The 27,850-nt window shown below is 40.9% G+C and overlaps 1 protein-coding gene across 5 annotated transcripts in view; it reads left to right on the top strand.

Annotated features, from left to right (window-relative positions):
• The window catches only part of crtc3 (CREB regulated transcription coactivator 3), a 133,848-nt gene that overhangs the window by 40,476 nt on the left and 65,522 nt on the right, over nucleotides 1–27,850 (top strand). For all 5 annotated transcript variants that reach the window (XM_061975076.2, XM_061975075.2, XM_061975074.2 and 2 more), the window contains exons 2-3: nucleotides 15,767–15,877; nucleotides 24,033–24,164. In XM_061975076.2, coding sequence (XP_061831060.1) covers nucleotides 15,767–15,877; nucleotides 24,033–24,164 — 243 coding nt within the window. The remainder of the gene's footprint in view (nucleotides 1–15,766; nucleotides 15,878–24,032; nucleotides 24,165–27,850) is intronic.

Genomic DNA, 27,850 nt, shown 5'->3' with positions numbered 1-27,850 from the left:
CGTCGGCTTCGCTGGGCCTGAGTTCATCTAAGATGGACTGATGCAAAGTGGAAAAGTGTTCTGTGGTCTGACGAGTCCACATTTCAAATTGTTTTTGGAAACTGTGGACGTCGTGTCCTCCGGACCAAAAAGGAAAAGAACCATCCGGATTGTTATAGGCGCAAAGTTGAAAAGCCAGCATCTGTGATGGTATGGGGGTGTATTAGTGCCCAAGGCATGGGTAACTTACACATCTGTGAAGGCGCCATTAATGCTGAAAGGTACATACAGGTTTTGGAGCAACATATGTTGCCATCCAAGCAACGTTACCATGGACGCCCCTGCTTATTTCAGCAAGACAATGCCAAGCCACGTGTTACATCAACGTGGCTTCATAGTAAGAGTGCGGGTACTAGACTGGCCTGCCTGTAGTCCAGACCTGTCTCCCATTGAAAATGTGTGGCGCATTATGAAGCCTAAAATACCACAACGGAGACCCCCGGACTGTTGAACAACTTAAGCTGTACATCAAGCAAGAATGGGAAAGAATTCCACCTGATAAGCTTAAAAAATGTGTCTCCTCAGTTCCCAAACGTGTACTTAGTGTTGTTAAAAGAAAAGGTGATGTAACACAGTGGTGAACATGCTCTTTCCCAACTACTTTGGCACGTGTTGCAGCCATGAAATTCTAAGTTAATTATTATTTGCAAAAAAAAAAAAAAAAGTTTATGAGTTTGAACATCAAATATCTTGTCTTTGTAGTGCATTCAATTGAATATGGGTTGAAAAGGATTTGCAAATCAGTGTATTCCGTTTATATTTACATCTAACACAATTTCCCAACTCATATGGAAACTGGGTTTGTGTATATATATATATATATATATATATATATATATATATATATATATATATATATATATATATATATATATACACAGCAGCTGCAGAGACTTCAAAGAAAAAGCCTCAATGTTTCTTACCATTTATTGCAAACCATTCTAAAAGATACTTCAAGCAGATAGTTTTAGTCCTTGAATGTAATATAGCACCCAAGGCTACTTGTAATTAAAGACAATTCTTCAAGTGAAGTGTACAGATACTGCATTTGATAGCTTTAAAAGTGTCATGCTACAGAGAGTTAAAAGTGTGGAACAGTGCAGAAAGGTAGTACATTTAGTTTATTTTGCCTAAATGATATAAAATTGCTTATATTTAATGATGTATTTTGTGTTGATGTGGTAAAACAAATTGATCTTATTGCCTCTTCAGAGTATAGTTGTCTTTTTTCTGATGGTCTGATTAGTTGAATCCAAACCAAGTCCAACTGATGGATGTTGCACTGGTATTTTTCACCAACCCCTCCTGTTGGTTTTCAGCCATGTTGAATTATTACATCCACAATGCGTTGCAGCTTTTCACTGTCAATTTTGCAGGTCACAGCCAAATTACATCACCGACATGCTTTGTTGTCATAGAATTAAAAACTCTACCATAAGACAAATTTGTATTGTTTATCGAATATTAATTATATTGCCCATTACTGATAGCCAATAATATGTGTCTCATTTGTAGTAATTACAATTTTAATTTGGTAAATATAGTTAGATATTAAATTATATGATATAGTTATCCATCCATCCATCCATCCATCTTCTTCCGCTTATCTGAGGTCGGGTCGCGGGGGCAGCAGCTCAAGCAGGGAAGCCCAGACTTCCCTCTCCCCAGCCACTTCGTCCAGCTCCTCCCGGGGGATCCCGAGGCGTTCCCAGGCCAGCCGGGAGAGATAGTCTTCCCAGCGTGTCCTGGGTCTTCCCCGTGGCCTCCTACCGGTCGGACGTGCCCGAAACACCTTCCTAGGGAGGCGTTCGGGTGGCATCCTGACCAGATGCCCGAACCACCTCATCTGGCTCCTCTCGATGTGGAGGAGCAGCGGCTTTACTTTGAGCTCCCCCCGAATGACAGAGCTTCTCACCCTATCTCTAAGGGAGAGCCCCGCCACTCGGCGGAGGAAACTCATTTCGGCCGCTTGTACCCGTGATCTTGTCCTTTCGGTCATGACCCAAAGCTCATGACCATAGGTGAGGATGGGAACGTAGATCAACCAGTAAATCGAGAGCTTTGCCTTCCGGCTCAGCTCCTTCTTCACCACAACGGATCGATACAGCGTCCGCATTACTGAAGACGCCGCACCGATCCGCCTGTCGATCTCATGATCCACTCTTCCCCCACTCGTGAACAAGACTCTGAGGTACTTGAACTCCTCCACTTGGGGCAAGATCTCCTCCCCAACCCGGAGATGGCACTCCACCCTTTTCCGGGAGAGAACCATGGACTCGGACTTGGAGGTGCTGATTCCCATCCCAGTCGCTTCACACTCGGCTGCGAACCGATCCAGTGAGAGCTGAAGATCTTGGCCGGAGGAAGCCATCAGGACCACATCATCTGCAAATAGCAGTGACCTAATCCTGCAGCCACCAAACCAGATCCCCTCAACGCCCTGACTGCGCCTAGAAATTCTGTCCATAAAGGTTATGAACAGAATCGGTGACAAAGGGCAGCCTTGGCGGAGTCCAACCCTCACTGGAAACGTGTCCGACTTACTGCCGGCAATGCGGACCAAGCTCTGACACTGATTATACAGGGAGCGAACTGCCACAATAAGACAGTCCGTTACCCCATACTCTCTGAGCACTCCCCACAGGACTTCCCGGGGTACACGGTCGAATGCCTTCTCCAAGTCCACAAAGCACATGTAGACTGGTTGGGCAAACTCCCATGCACCCTCAAGGACCCTGCCGAGAGTATAGAGCTGGTCCACAGTTCCACGACCAGGACGAAAACCACACTGTTCCTCCTGAATCCGAGGTTCGACTATCCGGCGTAGCCTCCTCTCCAGTACACCTGAATAGACCTTACCGGGAAGGCTGAGGAGTGTGATCCCACGATAGTTGGAACACACCCTCCGGTTCCCCTTCTTAAAGAGAGGAACCACCACCCCGGTCTGCCAATGCAGAGGTACCGCCCCCGATGTCCACGCGATGTTGCAGAGTCTTGTCAACCAAGACAGCCCCACAACATCCAGAGCCTTAAGGAACTCCGGGCGGATCTCATCCACCCCCGGGGCCTTGCCACCGAGGAGCTTTTTAACTACCTCGGCAACCTCAGCCCCAGAAATAGGAGAGCCCACCACAGATATATAGATGATATAGTTACAGTTAAATATATCATTGGTATTGACTGTGCAAATAATTGCAAGTATTTGCATTTTGCTTGGTGTATTGTAATGGGATGGTACTGTAAGTAGATTAATTTTGTGACGAACATTTACACTGTCATTGTGACATGGTAGCAAAGGAAAAAAAAAAGGTTTTCTAGCTTTTGATGTGGCAAGATTTTTGAACAGCACAAGCAGGGCCTCTTGCAAAGCACCAATGCTCTTGAGGTTGGACACCAAACTACTATGATGTCCTTCTGCTTTAGAACAGGTGAGCACAATATTTCACCATGCACCACAAGTGGCAATATGCAGTTCATGTAGCATGTTTTCATAATTCCCCAAGTATAGAGATGGATGTATAGGTGGAGTGAAGTGCATGATCACCCAGGTGTTCTACTGCCCATAATTAGAATACACATAACATGTCATAAAGTGTATACAATAAATTTAGGTCCAGATAGTTTTCAAGCACAGGTCCGGAACATCATAATGGGTTATGGTTTAGTGTGTGGTATACTGTATATTGAAGCAGCTTTGTAGTTTTATCAACTTCTGCATATAATCAACAACTGACTGTCAAGCTATAGCTTGTCCTGGCAGGATTTTTAACCTGGTCTGGAATGGTCTGAGAGAAGAATTCTTAGCAGCTGTTTGGTCAGGATTCAGGTGGATTATTTATATTGGGCTCTGAGACTTAATTAAGGCTGCAGCTAACGATTATTTTTCTATCGATTAATCTGTAGATTATTTTTTCGATTAATCGGTTAATCTATAGATTATTTTTTCGATTAATCTATAGATTATTTTTCCTTTTACCGATTTTTTTATTTTATTTAAAATGAAGATGAAAAAATAAATGTAGGCCAGTTTTTTCAAAAGGCATGGCTTTTATTTCCAAAAAAAAAAGTATGGCCACTCAGTCAACATTGACAACAACATGACAAAATATTCTGTAACAATGTAAACATTTAACAAAATTAAAAGTAGCTTATTTGCTTTTAATGTGCAAATATAAAAGTAAACATCCAGTGCAAATCTTAATATTCTGCAATAGTATAAGCATTTCAAAAGTAAAAGTATTGCTTATTTTGCTTTAAAATGTGCAAAAATAAAGATAAACATCCAATTCAAAAAAGTGCAAAACGGAAATATTCTGTAACAACAGTGTAAACATTTCAACAAAAGTAAAAGTATTGCTTATTTGCTAAAATGTGCAAAAATAAAGATAAACATCCAATACAAAAAAGTGCAAAACTAAATATTCTGTAACAACAGTGTAAACATTTCAACAAAAGTAAAACTTTTGCTTATTTTGCTTAATAACACAACAATGATAGTATGATTAAAGTGAAAGTTAATTGTTCGTTTGTACATAGTATACGTAATTGTTAATGTTGTAAAATGTATTTGCACAACTAATTAACGTTAGCGTTAAAGAGGAGCGCGTCTTTGTAAACACTGAACAGGCACGCCAAACGCTCCTCTCAGAGCGAAACGGTGCTTTAGTTTATGAATTTACAACGCAGATACAAATGACACATTCATGTTTTTGTGTAATGATGACAACGTATACTCACGCGGACGATTGACTAGTTGATGGTGATGGCAAGAACGCTGCCGTTGTGCTGCTATGATAGGCCATTTCCGCTCGACACAGTGTGCATACAACAACATTATTAGCAGAGGTGGGTAGAGTAGCCAAAAATTGTACTCAAGTAAGAGTACTGTTACTTTAGAGATATATTACTCAAGTAAAAGTAAGGAGTAGTCACCCAAATATTTACTTGAGTAAAAGTAAAAAGTATGTTGTGAAAAAACTACTCAAGTACTGAGTAACATACACACACATATCATATATATATATATATATATATATATATATATGTGTGTGTATATATATATACACACACACACACACACACACACACACACACACACACACACACACACACACATACATATATATATATATATATATATATATATATATATATATATATATATATACATACATACATTGATATATACAGTATATAATTTATATTTATTTATTTTGCCGTTTTTGTTTACATGTTAAAGGTGTTTTAATAATTATACATGCATGTTTAACACATATAGATTCCTTTCTTTCATGAAGACTAGAATATAAGTTGGTGTATTACCTGATTCTGATGACTTGCATTGATTGTAATCAGACAGTAGTGATGATAGCGTCCACGTTTTCAAATGGAGGAGAAAAAAAGTTCCTCCTTTCTGTCTAATACCACATGAAAGTGGTTGTTATTTGGCATCTTATATGTCCACCTTCCATATTCGTTTTTATACACTTTACAAGAAATACATTGGCGGCAAACTCCGTAGCTTGCTAGCTTGTTTGCGCTGGCTTTCGGAGACTCTTATTCTGAAAGCGCAGGCACGATGGAGCGGGACTTTTATTGTGAAGACAGGAACTGTGCAGTCAGTCTTTACGGTTGAAATAAAAAAAAGGGTCTTTTTTCCTTCACACTTTTGATTGATTGATTGGAACTTTTATTAGTAGATTGCACAGTACAGTACATATTCCGTACAATTGACCACTATGGTAACACCCGAAGTTAGCTCGGAGCCAGTCAGGTCATGTGACCCCTGGCTCTGTTTGATTGGTCCAACGTCACCAGTGACTGCATCTGATTGGTGGAACGAAGTGAAACGTCACCAGTAAGGCAGGCACTTTGAAGTTCTGTCTGACAGACCAAAACAAACAAAGCGTGCATTAACAGAGCGATAAAAATTAGTAGCGAGTAGCGAGCTGAATGTAGATAAAAGTAGCGGAGTAAAAGTAGCGTTTCTTCTTAGGCCGTTTATTGAAATACTCCCACACTTTTGACGACTTTTGGCGTGGTTTTTTCCCCTCGCTCGCACCGCTCGCATCGTCTGCTTTGCGCTCCGCCATGACGGTAGTGTGACGTAAATATGCGACGCGTCGACGAACAAAAACGTCCTCGACGTATTTACGTAACCGATGACGTCGACTACGTCGACTACGTCGACGCGTCGTTTCAGCCCTAGACTTAATTATTTTCTGTAACCTCAGCTGATACCTAAGTGGGTATGTTTGGTAAAGAACTTTGAACTTTGTCTCATAGTGGAATTTCATATTGTCAGAGTTGTGAGTTCCACGGTCTCTGAGCATATTAGGCAGACTGGCTGTGTGTTTCCAGAGGGAACAATAACAGAAATTAGTCTGTCTACTCTGGGTTTGATGGTTTATTTTCACTGTTTTAATGCCATAGCTCGGTTGGGAGAGCGGCCGTGCCAGCAACTTGAGGGTTACAGGTTCGATTCCCGCTTCCGCCATCCTAGTCACTGCCGTTGTCAATCAATCAATCAATCTTTATTTATATAGCCCTAAATCACAAGTGTCTCAAAGGGCTGCACAAGCCACAACGACATCCTCGGTACAAAGCCCACATACGGGCAAGGAAAAACTCACCCCAGTGGGACGTCGATGTGAATGACTATGAGAAACCTTGGAGAGGACCGCATATGTGGGTAACCCCCCCCCTCTAGGGGAGACCGAAAGCAATGGATGTCGAGTGGGTCTGACATAATATTGTGAGAGTCCAGTCCATAGTGGATCCAACATAATAGTAAGAGTCCAGTCCATAGTGGGGCCAGCAGGACACCATCCCGAGTGGAGACGGGTCAGCAGCGTAGAGATGTTCCCAGCCGATGCACAGGCGAGCGGTCCACCCCGGGTCCCGACTCTGGACAGCCAGCACTTCATCCATGGCCACCGGACCTGTGCCCCCCCCCCCCCCCCCCCCCCCCTCAAGGAAAAGGGGAGCAGAGGAGAAAAGAAAAGAAACGGCAGATCAACTGGTCCAACAGGGGGGCTATTTAAAGGCTAGAGTATACAAATTAGTTTTAAGATGGGACTTAAATGCTTCTACTGAGGTAGCATCTCTTAATTGTTACCGGGAGGGCATTCCATAGTACTGGAGCCCGAATAGAAAACGCTCTATAGCCCGCAGACTTTTTTTGGGCTCTGGGAATCACTAATAAGCCGGAGTTCTTTGAACGCAGATTTCTTGCCGGGACATATGGTACAATGCAATCGACAAGATAGGACGGAGCTAGACCGTGTAGTATTTTATACGTAAGTAGTAAAACCTTAAAGTCACATCTTAAGTGCACAGGAAGCCAGTGCAGGTGAGCCAGTATAGGCGTAATATGATCAAACTTTCTTGTTCTTGTCAAAAGTCTAGCAGCCGCATTTTGTACCAACTGTAATTTTTTAATGCTAGACATAGGGAGACCCGAAAATAATACGTTACAGTAGTCGAGACGAGACGTAACGAACGCATGAATAATGATCTCAGCGTCGCTAGTGGATAAAATAGAACGAATTTTAGCAATATTACGGAGATGAAAGAAGGCCGTTTTAGTAACACTCTTAATGTGTGATTCAAAGGAGAGAGTTGGGTGGAAGATAATACCCAGATTCTTTACTGATTCGCCTTGTGTAATTGTTTGGTTGTCAAATGTTAAGGTGGTATTATTAAATAAATGTCGGTGTTTAGCAGGACCGATAATCAGCATTTCCGTTTTCTTGGCGTTGAGTTGCAAGAAGTTAGCGGACATCCATTGTTTAATTTCATTAAGACACGCCTCCAGCTGACTACAATCCGGCGTGTTGGTCAGCTTTAGGGGCATGTAGAGTTGGGTGTCATCAGCATAACAATGAAAGCTAACACCGTATTTGCATATGATGTCGCCTAGCGGCAGCATGTAAGTACTAAAGAGTGCAGGGCCAAGAACCGAACCCTGAGGAACTCCGCACGTTACCTTAACATAGTCCGAGGTCACATTATTATGGGAGACGCATTGCATCCTGTCAGTAAGATAAGAGTTAAACCACGACAAAGCTAAGTCTGACATACCAATACGTGTTTTGATACGCTCTAATAAAATATTATGATCGACGGTATCGAAAGCAGCGCTAAGATCAAGAAGCAGCAACATAGATGACGCATCAGAATCCATCGTTAGCAGTAGATCATTAGTCATTTTTGCGAGGGCTGTCTCCGTAGAGTGATTTGCCCTGAAACCGGATTGAAAAGGTTCACAGAGATTGTTAGACACTAAGTGTTCATTTAGCTGCTGTGCGACAATTTTTTCGAGGATTTTCGAAATAAAGGGAAGGTGGGACACCGGTCGGTAGTTTACCATGAGGTCAGGATCAAGGTTAGGTCTTTTGAGCAGAGGATGAATAACCGCTTTTTTGAATGCTAGGGGAACAGTGCCAGAGGAAAGTGATAAGTTTATAATATTTAGCACTGATGGACCTAATAATACAAAAAGCTCCTTGATAAGTTTCCCAGGAAGTGGGTCAAGTAAACATGTTGTTTGTTTTATCCCACTTACACGCTGTAATAGTTCCTCTAATGTTATTTCATCAAAAAGAGAGAGACTATTTTGTATTGCAGTATCCGTCGTAGATACAGTTGTATCCGTGTTCATAGAACCCAGTTGTAGCTGGGATGCGTTGTCTTTAATCTCCTTTCTAATGCGTTCAATTTTCTTATTAAAGAAATTCATAAAGTCATCTGCCGAGTGGGTGGAGCTATTGGGAGGAGTCCCTTGTTGGGTTAGCGATGCTACTGTACTAAACAAAAATTTAGGGTCGTTTTTGTTGAGGCGGATGAGATTTGAGTAATATTTAGCTTTAGCTAAGGTAAGCATGCGTTTATACGATATTAAACTATCACTCCATGCTTGATGGAAAACCTCAAGCTTGGTCGCGCGCCATTTGCGTTCCAACTTTCTACATGATAATTTATGAGCTCTGGTTTCCTCTGTAAACCATGGGGTGCGCCTTTTAGGGGCCCTTTTTTGTTTTAGCGGTGCTATACTATCAATGGTTTTGCGCAGGGCATTGTCAAAGTTGTTAGTGAGGTTATCAATAGAGCCTGTTGTGTCCTTGGGCAAGACACTTTACCCACCTGCTCCCAGTGCCACCCACACTGGTTTAAATGTAATATAGATATTGGGTTTCACTATATAAAGCGCTTTGTGTCACTGGAGAAAAGTGCTATATAAATATAATTCACTTCACTTCACTTCCCTTTTTTTTTTCAGAGATTGCCATGTGTATTTATTTTTCTGTTGTTTCTTGCTCACTCATCCCTCTCGTCTCTCCTCGTCAAAACGTAAAATATATAATTCCTGGGCTATAGGTCCCAGTCCGTTTAGAACGGCGTCTGACTTTGGACTAGGACCACGGTCCATACTTGCCAACCTTGAGACCTCCAAATTCGGGAGATTGGGGTGTGGGGGTTGTGTTTGAGGTGGGCGGGGCCGGGGGCATGATTAAGGGGGGAGGAGTATATTTATAGCTAGAATTAACTGAAATTCAAGTATTTCTTATATATATATATATATATATATATATATATATATATATATATATATATATATATATGTATATATAGATACAAATAAATACTTGACTTTCAGTGAATTCTAGCTATATATATATATATATATATATATATATATATATATATATATATATATATATATATATATATATATATACATATTTTATTATATATATATTAGGGATGTCCCGATCCAGGTTTTTGCACTTCCGATCCGATACCGATATTGTTTTTGCATTTCCGATCCGATACCGATACTGACCGATACCGATACTGGCCTATCCGAGCATGTATTAAAGTTTAAAGTTATTTAGCCTACTTAGTTGTCAGAATCATGTTGAAAAGGGTTTTAGTACTCTTGATAACAACTAGCCAGCTGAATTAGGGGAGTTTGAATAATATACACAATGGTTGGTAACAAGAAACTGACCTGTTTATTCAAGGGTAAACACAAAATAGACAAAATTATACATGACAAACAGAAATGGCATCATTGAACTAGGGCTGGGCGATATGGCCTTTTTTTAATATTGCGATATTTTAAGGCCATATTGCGATACACAATATATATCTCGATATTTTGCCTTAGTCTTGAATGAACACTTGATGCATATAATTACAGCAGTATGATGATTCTATGTATTTTGATTGATTGATTGAGACTTTTATTAGTGGGTTGCACAGTGAAGTACATATTCCGTACAATTGACCACTAAATGGTAACACCCCAATAAGTTTTTCAACTTGTTTAAGTCGGGGTCCACTTAAATTGATTCATGATACAGATATATACTATCAGATATATACTATCATCATAATACAGTCATCACACAAGATAATCACACTGAATTATTTACATTATTTATAATCCAGGGTGTGGAGGGGGGCGCCGGATGTAAGTGTCAGAGTTTGATATGAGAATAAATCTAAAGTTAAAATATAGGGTAGAAATGCACCCATTTGCAGGAAATGTAGTCTTGATTTTCAAAATTTTCTTTCAAGGGTTGCATGTCTACATTAAAACATTCTTCTTCATACTGCATTAATATATGCTACTTTTAAACTTTCATGCAGAGAAGGAAATCACAACTAAAAAAATCACTAATTTTTTCATACGTTGTTGATGTGGAAATTTTTGCCTCAGCATTTTGATGATGTGGGCGTGTGGCACCGAATGGAGATAAGCGTCTCGACAGACGTCACAATATTTGAACAATGATGACGAAAACTGTTTTCTCTGTCGTGTCCGTGTGTCTCAAAATTGTTATGCGCTTATTTTTTTTATTAGATTTTATGCGTGGCATAGATTTGCTATGCGCAGAAGACGCTTAAACAGTGCGCAATTGCACAGGCGAGCACCTTAGAGGGTTCGCACGGCTGCGCTAGCATCACAGCTAACGTTAGCCATGCTGCTACCTCTCTGCTTGGGGAGGACGTATACGTATGTGACGTATGACGTGACAGTATGTGACGTATGACGTGACAGTATGTGACGTGTGTAAGAAGGTGCACTTGCTGTCTGTGAGAGGGAGACAGAGGAAAGAGTGAGAAGAGCCTGTCGTGTAATGCCAGCAGCTAAAAGCAACTGCGTGACAATTCACAGACGTGTGGATGTGTTGAAGGTGTGCTGGAAAATGCGGAACAGAAATTACGGAGCAGCAGAAAAGCGGAATGTATTATTTAAATCGGTGCGTTGGAAAACACGAACCGGAGTTTTTTTAAAAACTGGATCTGGATCGGCAGCCGATCCGATCCAAATATCGGATCGGGACATCCCTAATATATATATATATATATATATATATATACATATATATACATATAAATAAAAGAAATACTTGAATTTTAGTGTTCATTTATGTACACATATACACACACACATAACACTCCTCTATTCAGTGTTGTATTTGAAAGTGCAATGCTTTGCAGCCAGTAGCACAGCCTTTGAAGGAGCATAGGTATTGGCAGTGTAATATTCTGGGTTGGAGTCAATAACCAGGCGAGGTGATGAAGTTACGTCTCTTTACTTCATACTTCAGAACCGACTTCCACACTTGCCGTCAGGGTGTGCAATACAACATAAACCGTTGGCCAACCAAAAAGTAACCATAGAACACTATACCCAACATTCACCAGGAGATGGCAACAAACAACTTATATCACTCTATTACAGGCAGCATCTGTGAAATTTCATTTGCAGGAGAGGAGTGAGTTTAGGGTTGAATTGTCCATCCTCGTTCTATTCTCTGTCACTCGTCGTCGCCATGACTGTCTTTTCTTCAGTCTTCGTCTCCTTCTTGTTGTGTGTGCAGTTGTGCACTCGCCAAAAGCCGTAGATGTTATAATGTGACTGGGCCGGCATGCTGTTTATATGGAGAAAAAGCGGACGTGACGACAGGCTGTCCTCACTCAGGTCCGCACAGACCTGGAGGGGGCGTGCCTTAAGTCCAGCTGGAAATCGGGAGAAATTCGGGAGAATGGTTGTCCCGGGAGATTTTTGGGAGAGGCACTGAAATTCGGGAGTCTCCCGGAAAATTCGGGAGGGTTTGCACGTATGCCACGGTCTGCCATTTAATGACCTGTGATCCAGCAAGTTTTGTTATCAGGCAGTTTGAGAATATGACCAAGAATATTAGCTGTCGTTGCCTTGGATGAGTGGTACAGTGTCAGTCATGGAGTGGATGATAGGGTATTGGCGTCTACTTGGCAAATAAGCTTATGGACGCAGTATGAGAGAGATTAAAATTTTAAAAAGTTAAGTCATAGACCCCAAATCAAGTCACCTAGCTGGAAGACCGACGCGCTTGACCATGCAGACACAAGATGATCCTTGACCCATATCAATCAATCAATCAATGTTTATTTATATAGCCCTAAATCACAAGTGTCTCAAAGGGCTGCACAAGCCACAACGACATCCTCGGTACAGAGCCCACATAAGGGCAAGGAAAAACTCACCCCAGTGGGACGTCGATGTGAATGACTATGAGAAACCTTGGAGAGGACCGCATATGTGGGTAAACCCCCCCCTCTAGGGAGACCGAATGCAATGGATGTCGAGTGGGTCTAACATAATATTGTATGAGTACAGTCCATAGTGGATCCAGCATAACAGTAAGAGTCCAGTCCACAGTGGGGTCAGCAGGAAACCATCCCGAGCGGAGACGGGTCAGCAGCGCAGAGATGTTCCCAACCGATACACAGGCGGTCAAGGTCCTTAGTGATGTTGACTGCAGCCTGAAAACAAAAAGACAGCATCTGCAAGAGAAGGGCATCAAGATGGCGTTCAGCTTGGGCACTGGCGTTAACTTGTTACTGATAATGTGGAGATGTTGCATGGTCCTGTTGAAAGGCTGCACAGACTGTACACCTCAGTCAAGAAGGACAACAGCTGGAACATCTTCAACTCGCCATCAGGAGACCATGACTTTGTTATTGTCTGATAGAAGATTTTAGCGTGTGTATTGTTTTTTTTAAGGCTATGATCTTAAAGGGGAACTGTAATTTGTTTGAGGAATTTTGCCTATCAGTCAAAGTATCATCATCCGTCTCAAAGTAGTTGTCGTTTTCTGTCATTATAAGTCTGCCATGATTAGTAAGAGTTGCTATTGTTGAAGGAAATAGCAGATGTTGTGATGCATCAGGGAAATGGATGCACACGGGAAATGAATGTGCCGCCGTGTACTAGGGCTGGGCGATATATCGATATACTCGATATATCGCGGGTTTGTCTATAGAAAATGACTATATCGTGATATTCGAGTATACTTTCTCACGCAGTTGCTTTTAAAGTTAAAGTTAAAGTACCAATGATTGTCACACACACACTAGGTGTGGCGAAATTATTCTCTGCATTTAACCCATCACCCTTGATCACCCCCTGGGAGGTGAGGGGAGCAGTGGGCAGCAGCGGTGGCCGCGCCCGGGAATCATTTTTGGTGATTTAACCCCCAATTCCAACCCTTGATACTGCGTGCCAAGCAGGGAGGTAATGGGTCCCATTTTTATAGTCTTTGGTATGACTCGGCCGGGGTTCAAGGGAATCATTTTTGGTGATTTAACCCCCAATTCCAACCCTTGATACTGAGTGCCAAGCAGGGAGGTAATGGGTCCCATTTTTATAGTCTTTGGTATGACTCGGCCGGGGTTTGAACCCACATTAGCTGCAGACATTACACTACAGGCTCTTCTCACTCTTTCTAGTCTCTCCTTCTCACAGAGATTTAAACAAGAGCACCTTCTTACATACGTATACGCCCTCACGGAGCAGAGAGGTAGCAGCATGGCTAAAGTTAGCTGTGGTGCGAGTGGTAATACGAGAGAAAGAAGATGCGAATCTGGTTACAAATGAAGGAAGAATTAATTCCTAAGAAAAACAGCACGGGCTCCATCGTCTGGCGGTGGTTTGGCTTCAAGCAGGAATATGTCGAACAGACAGCCGTAATTTGTCAAGTGTGGGGCGAAAACGTTGCTACAAAAAGTAGCATTACTGCTAATATGTAGCATCATTTGAAATGTCACCCACTCGAGAATGAAGAGTGCTTGAAACTCTGCATGTCAACATCTCCATTCGGTGCCACACCAACAAAATGCAGAGGCAACCATTTCCACATCAACACCGTATGAAAAAAATAGTCCACGACATAAGGAGATAACGTCCGCCGGAACCTACCATATAGCGTAGGACGTACACAATTTGATTTCCTATTATGCCGCTCATTTTTATTTGACAGTTATTGAAATATCTTGTGTGACATCATGCACAGAAGTGCCCTTAATTTGTTTTAAACTATTGTAGTGGCGTTCCGTACAAAAAGTGCACTTTAATTTAGTGTTGTTTTGATTTGTCATCTTGAGGACATCATGCACAAAAGTGCACTAATAGCTTGTTTTAAAATGTCTCTGACAATCTTGCACGTTCTGTTTTGAAATGACATGAATGTTTGTGCCACTGCTTAATTGTTTAATAAATACAGTTTTGGTCAATTGACTTAGTTGTGATTTCCCTCTCTGCATGACAGTTTAAAATGAGCATATATTAATGCAGTATGAACAAGAATGTTTAAATGTAGACACATAGAATCATCATACTGCTGTGATTATATGCATCAAGTGTTCATTCAAGGCTAAGGCAAAATATCGAGATGTATATCGTGTATCGCGATATGGCCTAAAAAATATCGAGATATTAAAAAAAGGCCATATCGCCCAGCCCTACCGTGTTAAAATGACCAAAATATGTAAATATTGCATGTTATTATGAATGTTACTACATTACATATATACTTACAGAATGTATATAAAATGTTGATGGAGGATTTTGGAGGTTTTTTAGAACGCTTTAAAGGTGGAATGTAGCCAATCCCATTAGTTTCATTGTTAGCTGATTTTTGCTAGTGTTTATTTACAAGTTAGAATGCATGAAAAAAAAGAAAAAACATGATGTGTACTTTTCTTATGGATTGTGAATGATAGGCAAATATTCCCCAAAAGTGCAGTTAGTTCCCTTTTAAGCTTTTAATCAGCTGATGTAAAGTCTATGAGTTTAAAATGCAGCTTTCAATAAACTGCAGACTTCGGGCTTTTTTTAATCTTGCTCGTTTCTTTTTATGTACATTTGGATGCACTACTTACAATCTGATTATAACCCCCGACTACCACGATTGCATATCCTATTTGTCTTCCTTCTCTGTGAATCCATTGATAATGTTAAATATTGTCTGTCTTTTTATGATTTGAATATTCACCCTTTAATAGGTTGGAAGGAAGCCTATGATTTTCTTATTTTTGGATGGCAGCTGAAATATATATTTTTTATCTTATCACAAAAGAACAAGCAATCTTGTGCCATTTGATGAGGTTAAAGTATGCTGCTCGTGGACCAGAATGTGACATTTTAATTTAACTTGTGGTCTTGAAATTGCAGCAACTGCCTTCTTTTGGACCACAAACTATTTGAGACTGAACAAACAGCACCCTTGGTGATGGAAGCCGAGTGCCTCAATTACTTTAAGATGCAATTAACCAACAATCAACCAAATTCTTCCGTCCTGCAGGCTATTCATGTATAAGAAATACTGTGTCATCACCATTCTGGTTAAGGTGAGAATGGTTCATTTATTTTCTTTCTTTTGTGAACTGACAGGTGCAGTTTCAGAAGATCCAGCAGCTTCGTTTGTCTCAGCCACGACCACAGTACTATGGAGGGTCTTTGCCCAATGTCAATCAGATAAGCAACACCAACACTGAATTTCAGGTGGGTTGTTTTCAGACAAAAGCAGTGCATTGTTTGTAGAACTGTACCAAAGTGTGCCTCTGAACCCTAACATACTATATTGCAACTACCCTAACTGTCCACACCGTTATAACTCATGTAAAGCCAGTTTTCCATCATTGTAAAAGCTATAAAAAAAAGCTTATTGCGCAATGATATGAATACATTTTTGTTTCTTCCATCCATCCATTTTCTACCGCTCATCTTGACCTTAAGATTGTCAATACCAGTTTTACTATGATTGATATTTACTTTTCAACTTGTAATGTAACTAATGCAACAGAACAATGCAATTGATATTTCCCAAGTTCACATGTAACGTCATTTCCAGGTTAAGGCCGCACCCACCAAATTTTAGAAGAAATAAATATGTTTACATTTATCAGCCGCACCGGACTATAAGCCGCAGATATATACCGGTACGAAAGATTTTGGAAATGTTTATTTACATATATAGTATTGTCTGTTTATTTACCGTATTTTACGGACTACACAGCGCACCGGTATATAAACCGCACCCACTAAATTTTAGGGGAAACATTATTTTTCCATATATATCCGCACGTGATTATAAGCCGCATATATAAATGTTGCAAAATAAGATATTTGCACAGAAAGATTCTGTAAATGTTTATTTACATACCTTAATTGTTTCCAAACGGTGCCTGTAACAAAGCAGTAGAACGGCTGATCAAACACAACAGAAATCATCGTCATGGACCCACTAGCTGCGGGAGCAAGTTCTCCAAATTAGCTAAACAGACTCAATAACTCCACGATGATGTTATGGTGAATTTCAATCAATCAATCAATCAATCTATCTTTATTTATATAGCCCTAAATCACAAGTGTCTCAAAGGGCTGCACAAGCCACAACGACATCCTCGGTACAAAGCCCACATACGGGCAAGGAAAAACTCACCCCAGTGGGACGTCGATGTGAATGACTATGAGAAACCTTGGAGAGGACCGCATATGTGGGTAACCCCCCCCCTCTAGGGGAGACCGAAAGCAATGGATGTCGAGTGGGTCTGACATAATATTGTGAGAGTCCAGTCCATAGTGGATCCAACATAATAGTAAGAGTCCAGTCCATAGTGGGGCCAGCAGGACACCATCCCGAGCGGAGACGGGTCAGCAGCGCAGAGATGTTCCCAGCCGATGCACAGGCGAGCGGTCCACCCCGGGTCCCGACTCTGGACAGCCAGCACTTCATCCATGGCCACCGGACCTGTGCCCCCCCCCCTCAAGGAAAAGGGGAGCAGAGGAGAAAAGAAAAGAAACGGCAGATCAACTGGTCTAACAGGGGGGCTATTTAAAGGCTAGAGTATACAAATGAGTTTTAAGATGGGACTTAAATGCTTCTACTGAGGTAGCATCTCTAATTGTTACCGGGAGGGCATTCCATAGTACTGGAGCCCCAATAGAAAACGCTCTATAGCCCGCAGACTTTTTTTGGGCTCTGGGAATCACTAATACGGTAAGCCGGAGTTCTTTGAACGCAGATTTCTTGCCGGGACATATGGTACAATGCAATCGACAAGATAGGACGGAGCTAGACCGTGTAGTATTTTATACGTAAGTAGTAAAACCTTAAAGTCACATCTTAAGTGCACAGGAAGCCAGTGCAGGTGAGCCAGTATAGGCGTAATATGATCAAACTTTCTTGTTCTTGTCAAAAGTCTAGCAGCCGCATTTTGTACCAACTGTAATTTTTTTATGCTAGACATAGGGAGACCCGAAAATAATACGTTACAGTAGTTGAGACGAGACGTAACGAACGCATGAATAATGATCTCAGCGTCGCTAGTGGATAAAATAGAACGAATTTTAGCGATATTACGGAGATGAAAGAAGGCCGTTTTAGTAACACTCTTAATGTGTGATTCAAAGGAGAGAGTTGGGTGGAAGATAATACCCAGATTCTTTACTGATTCGCCTTGTGTAATTGTTTGGTTGTCAAATGTTAAGGTGGTATTATTAAATAAATGTCGGTGTTTAGCAGGACCGATAATCAGCATTTCCGTTTTCTTGGCGTTGAGTTGCAAGAAGTTAGCGGACATCCATTGTTTAATTTCATTAAGACACGCCTCCAGCTGACTACAATCCGGCGTGTTGGTCAGCTTTAGGGGCATGTAGAGTTGGGTGTCATCAGCATAACAATGAAAGCTAACACCGTATTTGCGTATGATGTCGCCTAGCGGCAGCATGTAAATACTAAAGAGTGCAGGGCCAAGAACCGAACCCTGAGGAACTCCGCACGTTACCTTAACATAGTCCGAGGTCACATTATTATGGGAGACGCATTGCATCCTGTCAGTAAGATAAGAGTTAAACCACGACAAAGCTAAGTCTGACATACCAATACGTGTTTTGATACGCTCTAATAAAATATTATGATCGACGGTATCGAAAGCAGCGCTAAGATCAAGAAGCAGCAACATAGATGACGCATCAGAATCCATCGTTAGCAGTAGATCATTAGTCATTTTTGCGAGGGCTGTCTCCGAAGAGTGATTTGCCCTGAAACCGGATTGAAAAGGTTCACAGAGATTGTTAGACACTAAGTGTTCATTTAGCTGCTGTGCGACAATTTTTTCGAGGATTTTCGAAATAAAGGGAAGGTGGGACACCGCTCGGTAGTTTACCATGAGGTCGGGATCAAGGTTAGGTCTTTTGAGCAGAGGATGAATAACCGCTTTCTTGAATGCTAGGGGAACAGTGCCAGAGGAAAGTGATAAGTTTATAATATTTAGCACTGATGGACCTAATAATACAAAAAGCTCCTTAATAAGTTTCCCAGGAAAGGGTTAGGGTTAGGGTTTACTGAGGAATTTGTGAAGCAGAAGCAATACAAGAAGAATGCCGTTGTAAATTAATGATACTAACACACACTTGTAAACGTGTTAGTATATTGGCTAATGCTAACAACGCTAGCTTGAGTACATTACGATAGCACGTACAAATATGCATGAAAACACTTCCATCGATATCACACAAATGCGACGGTTTAGTACTCGGGTGGAATGCCATCTTCGGGTGGGGGATCCTGCCCCAAGTGGAGGATTTAAGTACCTCTGGGTCTTGTTCACGAGTGAGAGAAGAGTGGATCGTGAGATAGACAGTGGATTTGTGCCGCACCTGCAGTGATGCGGACCCTTCATCTGTCAGTCGTGGTAGGGATGGAGCTGAGCCAAAAGACAAGGCTCTCAATTTACTGGTCTACCTACGTTCCCATCCTCACCTATGGTCATGAGCTTTGGGTTATGACCGAAAGGACAAAATCACGGGTACAAGCGGTCAAAATGAGTTTCCTCCTTTGGGTGGCGAGAGAGAGATAGTAAGAAGCTCTGTCATGTGGAAGGAGCTCAGAGTAAAGCGGCTGCTCCTCCACATCGAGAGGAGCCAGATGAGGTGGTTAGGACATCTGGACAGAATGCTCCCCGAATGTCTCCCTGGGGAGGTGTTAGGTCACATCCGACCGGTAGGAGGCCACAGGGAAGACCCAAGACATGGTGGAAAGACGGTGTGGCTCAGTAGGTAGAGTGTCCGTGCCAGCAACCTGAGTGTTCCTGGTTCGATCCCCAGTTTCTGCAATCCTAGTCACGTCCCTTGTGTCCTTGAGCAAGACACTTCACCTTTGCTCCTGATGGGTGTGTGAATGTGTGTATGAATAGGTGAATGTGGAAATAGTGTCAAAGCACTTTGAGTACCTTGAAGGTAGAAAAGCGCAATACAAGTATAATCCATTTAGGTTTGGATGGAAATTACATTATGCTGTTCTGGTTCCCCAAAAATCACTACAATTTTAGCATGCAACATGCGTTTTAAGAAGAAACACATACTTCTGGGTAACCACTATTGTATCAAAAACAATAAAATAGGATATACAGGTAAAAGCCAGTAAATTAGAATATTTTGAAAAACTTGATTTATTTCAGTAATTGCATTCAAAAGGTGTAACTTGTACATTATATTTATTCATTGCACACAGACTGATGCATTCAAATGTTTATTTCATTTAATTTTGATGATTTGAAGTGGCAACAAATGAAAATCCAAAATTCCGTGTGTCACAAAATTAGAATATTACTTAAGGCTAATACAAAAAAGGGATTTTTAGAAATGTTGGCCAACTGAAAAGTATGAAAATGAAAAATATGAGCGAAAAATATGAGCATGTACAATACTCAATACTTGGTTGGAGCTCCTTTTGCCTCAATTACTGCGTTAATGCGGCGTGGCATGGAGTCGATGAGTTTCTGGCACTGCTCAGGTGTTATGAGAGCCCAGGTTGCTCTGATAGTGGCCTTCAACTCTTCTGCGTTTTTGGGTCTGGCATTCTGCATCTTCCTTTTCACAATACCCCACAGATTTTCTATGGGGCTAAGGTCAGGGGAGTTGGCGGGCCAATTTAGAACAGAAATACCATGGTCCGTAAACAAGGCACGGGTAGATTTTGCCCTGTGTGCAGGCGCCAAGTCCTGTTGGAACTTGAAATCTCCATCTCCATAGAGCAGGTCAGCAGCAGGAAGCATGAAGTGCTCTAAAACTTGCTGGTAGACGGCTGCGTTGACCCTGGATCTCAGGAAACAGAGTGGACCGACACCAGCAGATGACATGGCACCCCAAACCATCACTGATGGTGGAAACTTTACACTAGACTTCAGGCAACGTGGATCCTGTGCCTCTCCTGTCTTCCTCCAGACTCTGGGACCTCGATTTCCAAAGGAAATGCAAAATTTGCATGGTTGGGTAATGGTTTGGGGTGCCATGTCATCTGCTGGTGTCGGTCCACTCTGTTTCCTGAGATCCAGGGTCAACGCAGCCGTCTACCAGCAAGTTTTAGAGCACTTCATGCTTCCTGCTGCTGACCTGCTCAATGGAGATGGAGATTTCAAGTTCCAACAGGACTTGGCGCCTGCACACAGCGCAAAATCTACCCGTGCCTGGTTTACGGACCATGGTATTTCTGTTCTAAATTGGCCCGCCAACTCCCCTGACCTTAGCCCCATAGAAGATCTGTGGGGTATTGTGAAAAGGAAGATACAGAATGCCAGACCCAAAAACGCAGAAGAGTTGAAGGCCACTATCAGAGCAACCTGGGCTCTCATAACAACTGAGCAGTGCCAGAAACTCATCGACTCCATGCCACGCCGCATTAACGCAGTAATTGAGGCAAAAGGAGCTCCAACCAAGTATTGAGTATTGTACATGCTCATATTTTTCATTTTCATACTTTTCAGTTGGCCAATATTTCTAAAAATCCCTTTTTTCTATTAGCCTTAAGTAATATTCTAATTTTGTGACACACGGAATTTTGGATTTTCATTTGTTGCCACTTCAAATCATCAAAATTAAATGAAATAAACATTTGAATGCATCAGTCTGTGTGCAATGAATAAATATAATGTACAAGTTACACCTTTTGAATGCAATTACTGAAATAAATCAAGTTTTTCCAAATATTCTAATTTACTGGCTTTTACCTGTACTTCTAAAAACTACAGTTGTTTTGAGACACAATGAAATAATAATGTACAGCATTTACCTCAGACAACAGCTTTCGACGGTATCTCCTTCCTGCAGCTTCTCTATGCTTAGATCAGTGGTTCTTAACCTGGGTTCGATCGAACCCCAGGGGTTCCCTGAGTTGGGTTCGGCGGAGGTCAAGACACATCCGACTCATCGTGTAAATAAAAACTTCTCCCTATCGGCGTATTATGTATACGGCAACCGCAGAAGTCGCACTGATTTGCAGGTGTGTAATTTGTTGTGAGTTCATGCTCTGTGTTGGTTTTGTTCTTTGAACAAGGTGATGTTCATGCACGATTCATTTTGTGCACCAGTAAAAAAAACATATAACTTTGTCTTGAATTTGAAAAAAAAAAAGTTTATTTTTCACTAAAGAAGGGTTCGGTACCTCCAACAAGGTTAAGAACCACTGGCTTAGATATTATTTTAACACCCTTGGCTGGCGTTATTTACTCACTTTTTGCAGATTGTAAAGTGCTATGCTCGCACTGCTTCACCAAGTCGTCTACATGCTCACGTCAGTCATGGTTTTCAAATATTTATTTATTTAATTCAGCGGATATCATCCACTTCTTTTCAGCAGTGTCCTTCAAACTCACTTTCTCCATTCCTATTGTTAAAAAGTAATGTCTTCTTTGCAATCCATCTGCTACAGGTTAAATGTTTTTGAGTGAGACAATGGATGTTTTTGGTCGGCTCATAGGGGTCATAGTCATCGACTATCTTGACAATTAGTTGACAACTCGGATTATGAAGCGTACATCTATTCAGTGGCTCTAATTTAGTCTTCGACTTTTAAAATGAGCTTGACTACTTCATTCGTACATTGTAATTACAATGTTAACATTTACGAGAAATACAAGTTCATTGCATTTGAAAGGGTATACTTGTATTATTATTATTATGTATTATCATTACATCAGTGGTTAATTTGGTTTTAAAATAATGTTGACAATAATTTAGTTTATCGGCAATAATTTGGGTCAATATATTGTCAAGCAAAATGTATTATCGGCCCAGGCCTAACGTCATTTCTGCACGTGGGTCAGTGTGCGTTCACATGAGAAATCAAACTTTTTATAATGTGAACGACTACATAAAAAAATCGCATTTGACAAAAAAATCCGAACTGGACATACTACCCTGCTTTGTTTGGGAAATACATCCTGCAGAATGACAATGAGACTAATTTGTCAACATTTTTGGATGTACAATTACCTAGACCACCAATGTCAACAGGTTTATCTGGCCTGCGAGATGAGTCTGCTAAGTATAAAGATTAGCTATTTTTTGATGAAAGAAACTGCTGTTTTAAATGTGTCCACTGGATGTCGCAATAGCAATTCTGTTAGTCAAGCAAATGGTTTATACCGAGGCCAAGCAAGAGGTACACAGTAAAGCGTGGCTGCGGTTCTTTTACCTTGATTAAAATGAAATGTAAAACCTGCCTTTTTAAGTCCTCTGCTTCTGCTTATTTTGTACCCAATTGCCCCAAAATGTTTCTGTTGAAATAGAGAAAATTAAACACCGAGTTTAATTCAGACCTCATGAATAGTTTTTACCGCCGTTTGTAGGGTTTGTTGAACTAGCACAGGATTAATACGTGGATATGACAAATTAGGTAATTAAGACCTATAAGAGTTTTTATCTCTTTATTATTTAATCTTTTCAATCCCAGACAGGCTGTGACTTAGTTTGATGGATTTGTAGATACACTGAGACAAAGTATAAGTTTATTGTGTTCTTCATTGTGTTTTTGAAAGTAAATACATTTTTTTCCTCTGAATTTTCAAGTCTAATTCTCTTGAAGTCAAGAGAATTATTTGTGATTTGTACATTTTTGCCAAAGTAAAACAAAGAAAACAATATGAAATGGTCTTTATTTTTACGTTATCATGCCATGCTTGTACAAGTCCGGCCCACTTGTGAATAGATTTTCCTCCTTGTGGCCCTTGAGCTAAAATTTGTTTGACACCCATGACCTAGACCAGGGGTGGGCAAACTACGGCCCGCTGGCCACATCAGGCCCGTTGGTCCCTTTATGCGGCCCGCCAAATATTAAAGCAAAATGCAGCTGAGATGCTCCAGCACCCCCGGCGACCCCTAAAGGGACAAGCGGTAGAAAATGGATGGATGGATGGAATTGAGCAAAGATCTGTTTTGAGATGTGTGGCAACAAAACTGATAGTAGACTTCAATGCATTTTCAAAAAGGGGTGATCAACAACACCGCTACCACTAAAAGAGAACGTAAGTGTTAACCCTTTATTGTTGAAAGTAGATGTATTATGATTAAAATAGCCCATGTTTGAGAAGCCTACTCTTAATGCCAACAGATATGATATGCTTTGAAATGCATCATTTGTTCGCCCGGCCCGTCTGTCAAATTTCACAAGCCAATGTGGCACCTGAGTCAGAAAGTTTGCCCACCTCTGACCTAGACAGCGTACGAAAAATATTATCAAGCTCCAAAAAACACAAAAAGGAGGGCTTACAAAAACCAAGGTGCCAGTGTATTTAAAATGTCATTAATAAGGGCAATGCTTGCTACATTGATGTGAGAAAAATAGTTATGTGTATTATATTTGAATGTTTGTTTGCAGGGTGGCTTTCCAGCGGGACTGGATTCCGTTCGAGGTACTCGCCACCATGGGCTGGTTGAGAGAGTGCACAGAGAACGCAACCGCATCAACGCTCCCCATCGCAGACCCATTGACAAGCATGGGCGGCAGATATCCTACCATACTAAGGCTTGAACAGTCTGATATTTTAATGTTTTGTCTTTATCACATGCTGTTATGCTATGTGGAAATTGGCTTTACCTAAGCATATTTCTCAAATGGAGGTATATGCTGCAGTCCTAAGAGAGTCTACATAAATGTAGGCGGGCGTAGCCTCTAAACAGAATTAGTCATCATGTTAATTGAAGCAATGCAGAGATGGTCAGCAAGATTTATGCTTGAATGACATTGGCTGTATAAGGTTCTCTGTGAATGCTGAATCTGCAGTCAAGTTACATGTGAATAAGAGAGTTCTGTTCAAGGGTGGGGAGATTTTTCTCTTGAAGAAGCTGCGGACTTAGCTTGTTTCATTGTTGGGATGGATAGAAGGACTTGTTTGTACCATTACGTAAATAGTGTGAAATCTTAATCTTAAATCAGTATCATGAAAATGTTGCTGTTTTTGAAGTTTGAATTGCATCTAATATATCAACAGTTGATGTAATTACATATGAAGGCTCAAGTATTATTACACAACTATAAAGTTGTGTTTGTAGAGGAAAAGTGCCTACATTTTTCAAGCCACCTTGTTTGGTGTGTGGAAAAAGTTAATTTTTGTAGAAATGTACTATTTCCGATAGTCTGTGAGGTCATGAATATGAATGGTGATTAGATAAGCACGAGCAAGGCAAGCAAAAGGGAGGGTGTGTACTGTGAAACGTCTAAGAGAGACGTTTGGTTCTTGAGTGTGCGACCTATGCTGTAAGAAGAAAAATGTCAGAAGAAAGTAGAGGGTTTATTTCTGCTTGGACAGATTCCTTTGCCAGTAATATTTTTTTCAAACTACAACTGTTATAAAGTTTATAAGATATATGTTTTCAGAGCAAAATGGCTCTGTTGATAGTGAAGGTTGTCATTCAGCTAATACTGGGCATCCATTTCTCTGCAAACTGGTCGCCAACAGACAAGTGAAAATCTCTAGAGATTGCTTTATGGATTCACACCCAATATGTTACATTTGCATGTAACATACATTGCACACTGAACCAACAGTACGCCCCCATTTGAACGAGGGTGAGTGTTTATTTACTGCCTCTTGAGCAATGATTTAATGGCCTGTCCAATGTTTCATGTGATAGGTGTAAATTACTTTACCTCATAACAGCTTTTAATTCCTGACTTATATTTAATGTTCAATAGTAGTTTCCTTCATATTTACAGACAATGTTAAACGTATAATAAATGTGATGTTTGCACTGTGAAAGGATTGTCTTTCCGCTTTGATCAAAGTCGTTCCGGCTTCCAAAAACCTTATGAGGAACCAAATGACAGCACAAAGTGATCATTTTTACTCCTTTGACTGGAGTTATGTTTAGGATGAGAGCTCGAATGTAAACAGGGGAAGCTGAACAATAATACAGGGTACTTTTTTGTACTTAACCAGATCAGATCTCACTTTGTTTCCTAACAAGACGTGATTTTCACTAATCAGATTTCAGGAAGTTATTAAAACTTGCTGAATATCTTTACAACAAGGTTACATTTTTCATTGAAGCCCTAACTACATGTTACATTGGAATAAAGTGCAACTATTTGCATTGGGCATCTATTTGATGGTTGTGATGACTGGGTCTCTCAACAGTACATCGTCACATAGCCAGATGCTTAAAGGGGAACATTATCACCAGACCTATGTAAGCGTCAATATATACCTTGATGTTGCAGAAAAAAGACCATATATTTTTTTAACCGATTTCCGAACTCTAAATGGGTGAATTTTGGCGAATTAAACGCCTTTCTAATATTCGCTCTCGGAGCGATGACGTCACAACGTGACGTCACATCGGGAAGCAAGCCGCCATTTTCTCAAACACCGAGTCAAATCAGCTCTGTTATTTTCCGTTTTTTTGACTGTTGTCCGTACCTTGGAGACATCATGCCTCGTCGGTGTGTTGTCGGAGGGTGTAACAACACCAACAGGAACGGATTCAAGTTGCACCAGTGGCCCAAAGATTCGAAAGTGGCAAGAAATTGGACGTTTGTTCCGCACGCTTTACCGACGAAAGCTATGCTACGACAGAGATGGCAAGAATGTGTGGATATCCTGCGACACTCAAAGCAGATGCATTTCCAACCATAAAGTCAAAGAAATCTGCCGCCAGACCCCCATTGAATCTGCCGGAGTGTGTGAGCAATTCAGGGACAAAGGACCTCGGTAGCACGGCAAGCAATGGCGGCAGTTTGTTACCGCAGACGAGCGAGCTAAACCCCCTGGATGTCTTGGCTCACACCGTCCCTTATGCCACCGAAGATGATCAAGAGAAGAATATCGACCCTAGCTTCCCTGGCCTGCTGACATCAACTCCAAAACTGGACAGATCAGCTTTCAGGAAAAGAGCGCGGATGAGGGTATGTCTACAGAATATATTAATTGATGAAAATTGGGCTGTCTGCACTCTCAAAGTGCATGTTGTTGCCAAATGTATTTCATATGCTGTAAACCTATTTCATAGTTGTTAGTTTCCTTTAATGCCAAACAAACACATACCAATCGTTGGTTAGAAGGCGATCGCCGAATTCGTCTTCACTTTCTCCCGTGTCGCTGGCTGTCGTGTTGTTTTCGTCGGTTTCGCTTGCATATGGTTCAAACCGATATGGCTCAATAGCTTCAGTTTCTTCTTCAATTTCGTTTTCGCTACCTGCCTCCACACTACAACCATCCGTTTCAATACATTCGTAATCTGTTGAATCGCTTAAGCCGCTGAAATCCGAGTCTGAATCCGAGCTAATGTCGCTATAGCTTGCTGTTCTTTCCGCCATGTTTGTTTGTGTTGGCTTCACTATGTGACGTCACAGGAAAATGGACGGGTGTTTATAACGATGGTTAAAATCAGGCACTTTGAAGCTTTTTTTAGGGATATTGCGTGATGGGTAAAATTTTGAAAAAAACTTCGAAAAATATAATAAGCCACTGGGAACTGATTTTTAATGGTTTTAACCATTCTGAAATGGTGATAATGTTCCCCTTTAACTCTAGGGGAAGTTTGCGGTGGTCTGTCACTTTTGTCCTTTAACCCCCAGGATCCTTTGGGAAATGTACATTTGTATTAGTCTTTCTGCGTCCATCCTTTACAGCAATGGTTAATTGCAGAGGCCTTGCCTATATAGTTCGACAAATCTTCCTTAACACTTATGTTTACTTTTACAGTAATCTTGAACTTTTGGTCAGCTAAAATTTTGCTTTTGTAATGTTTTCATTTTGATGCCCTACTTCCAGTCTGGTTATATAGTCCACTGGGGCAAAATGCAGATACTTGTAAATTTCTTCCAGTTTTAGGAAGTTGTGTGAAAGTGTGTCTCTTTTTGAAGTGGGTCTTCAACTGAAAAATGTGGAAGAACCATTGTGTTTGTGTATTACATCCTTTTATTTCTATGCTATAAAGACAGGATAGCAGACAGGCCTCACAACTTGTCAAAGTACATAAGAGATGGGAGTTGACCCTATAATAACACGTACAGTGCATCCGGAGAGTATTGCCAGCGCTTCACTTGCTCCACATTTGATGTTACAGCCTTATTCCAAAATGGAAAAAAATCATTATTGTCATCAACATTTTACACACCATATTTTACACACCAAATTTTAACCCCATTTAATTGTATTTATTTTTTAGAGCTTTTTGAAATGTTTAAAAAAACAA

This window comes from Nerophis lumbriciformis, linkage group LG15, assembly GCF_033978685.3.
Source record: "Nerophis lumbriciformis linkage group LG15, RoL_Nlum_v2.1, whole genome shotgun sequence".
NCBI classification, from domain to species: Eukaryota; Metazoa; Chordata; class Actinopteri; order Syngnathiformes; family Syngnathidae; genus Nerophis; species Nerophis lumbriciformis.
Note: the sequence above shows the minus strand (reverse complement) of the source record. Positions and strands in the feature narration are given on the sequence as shown.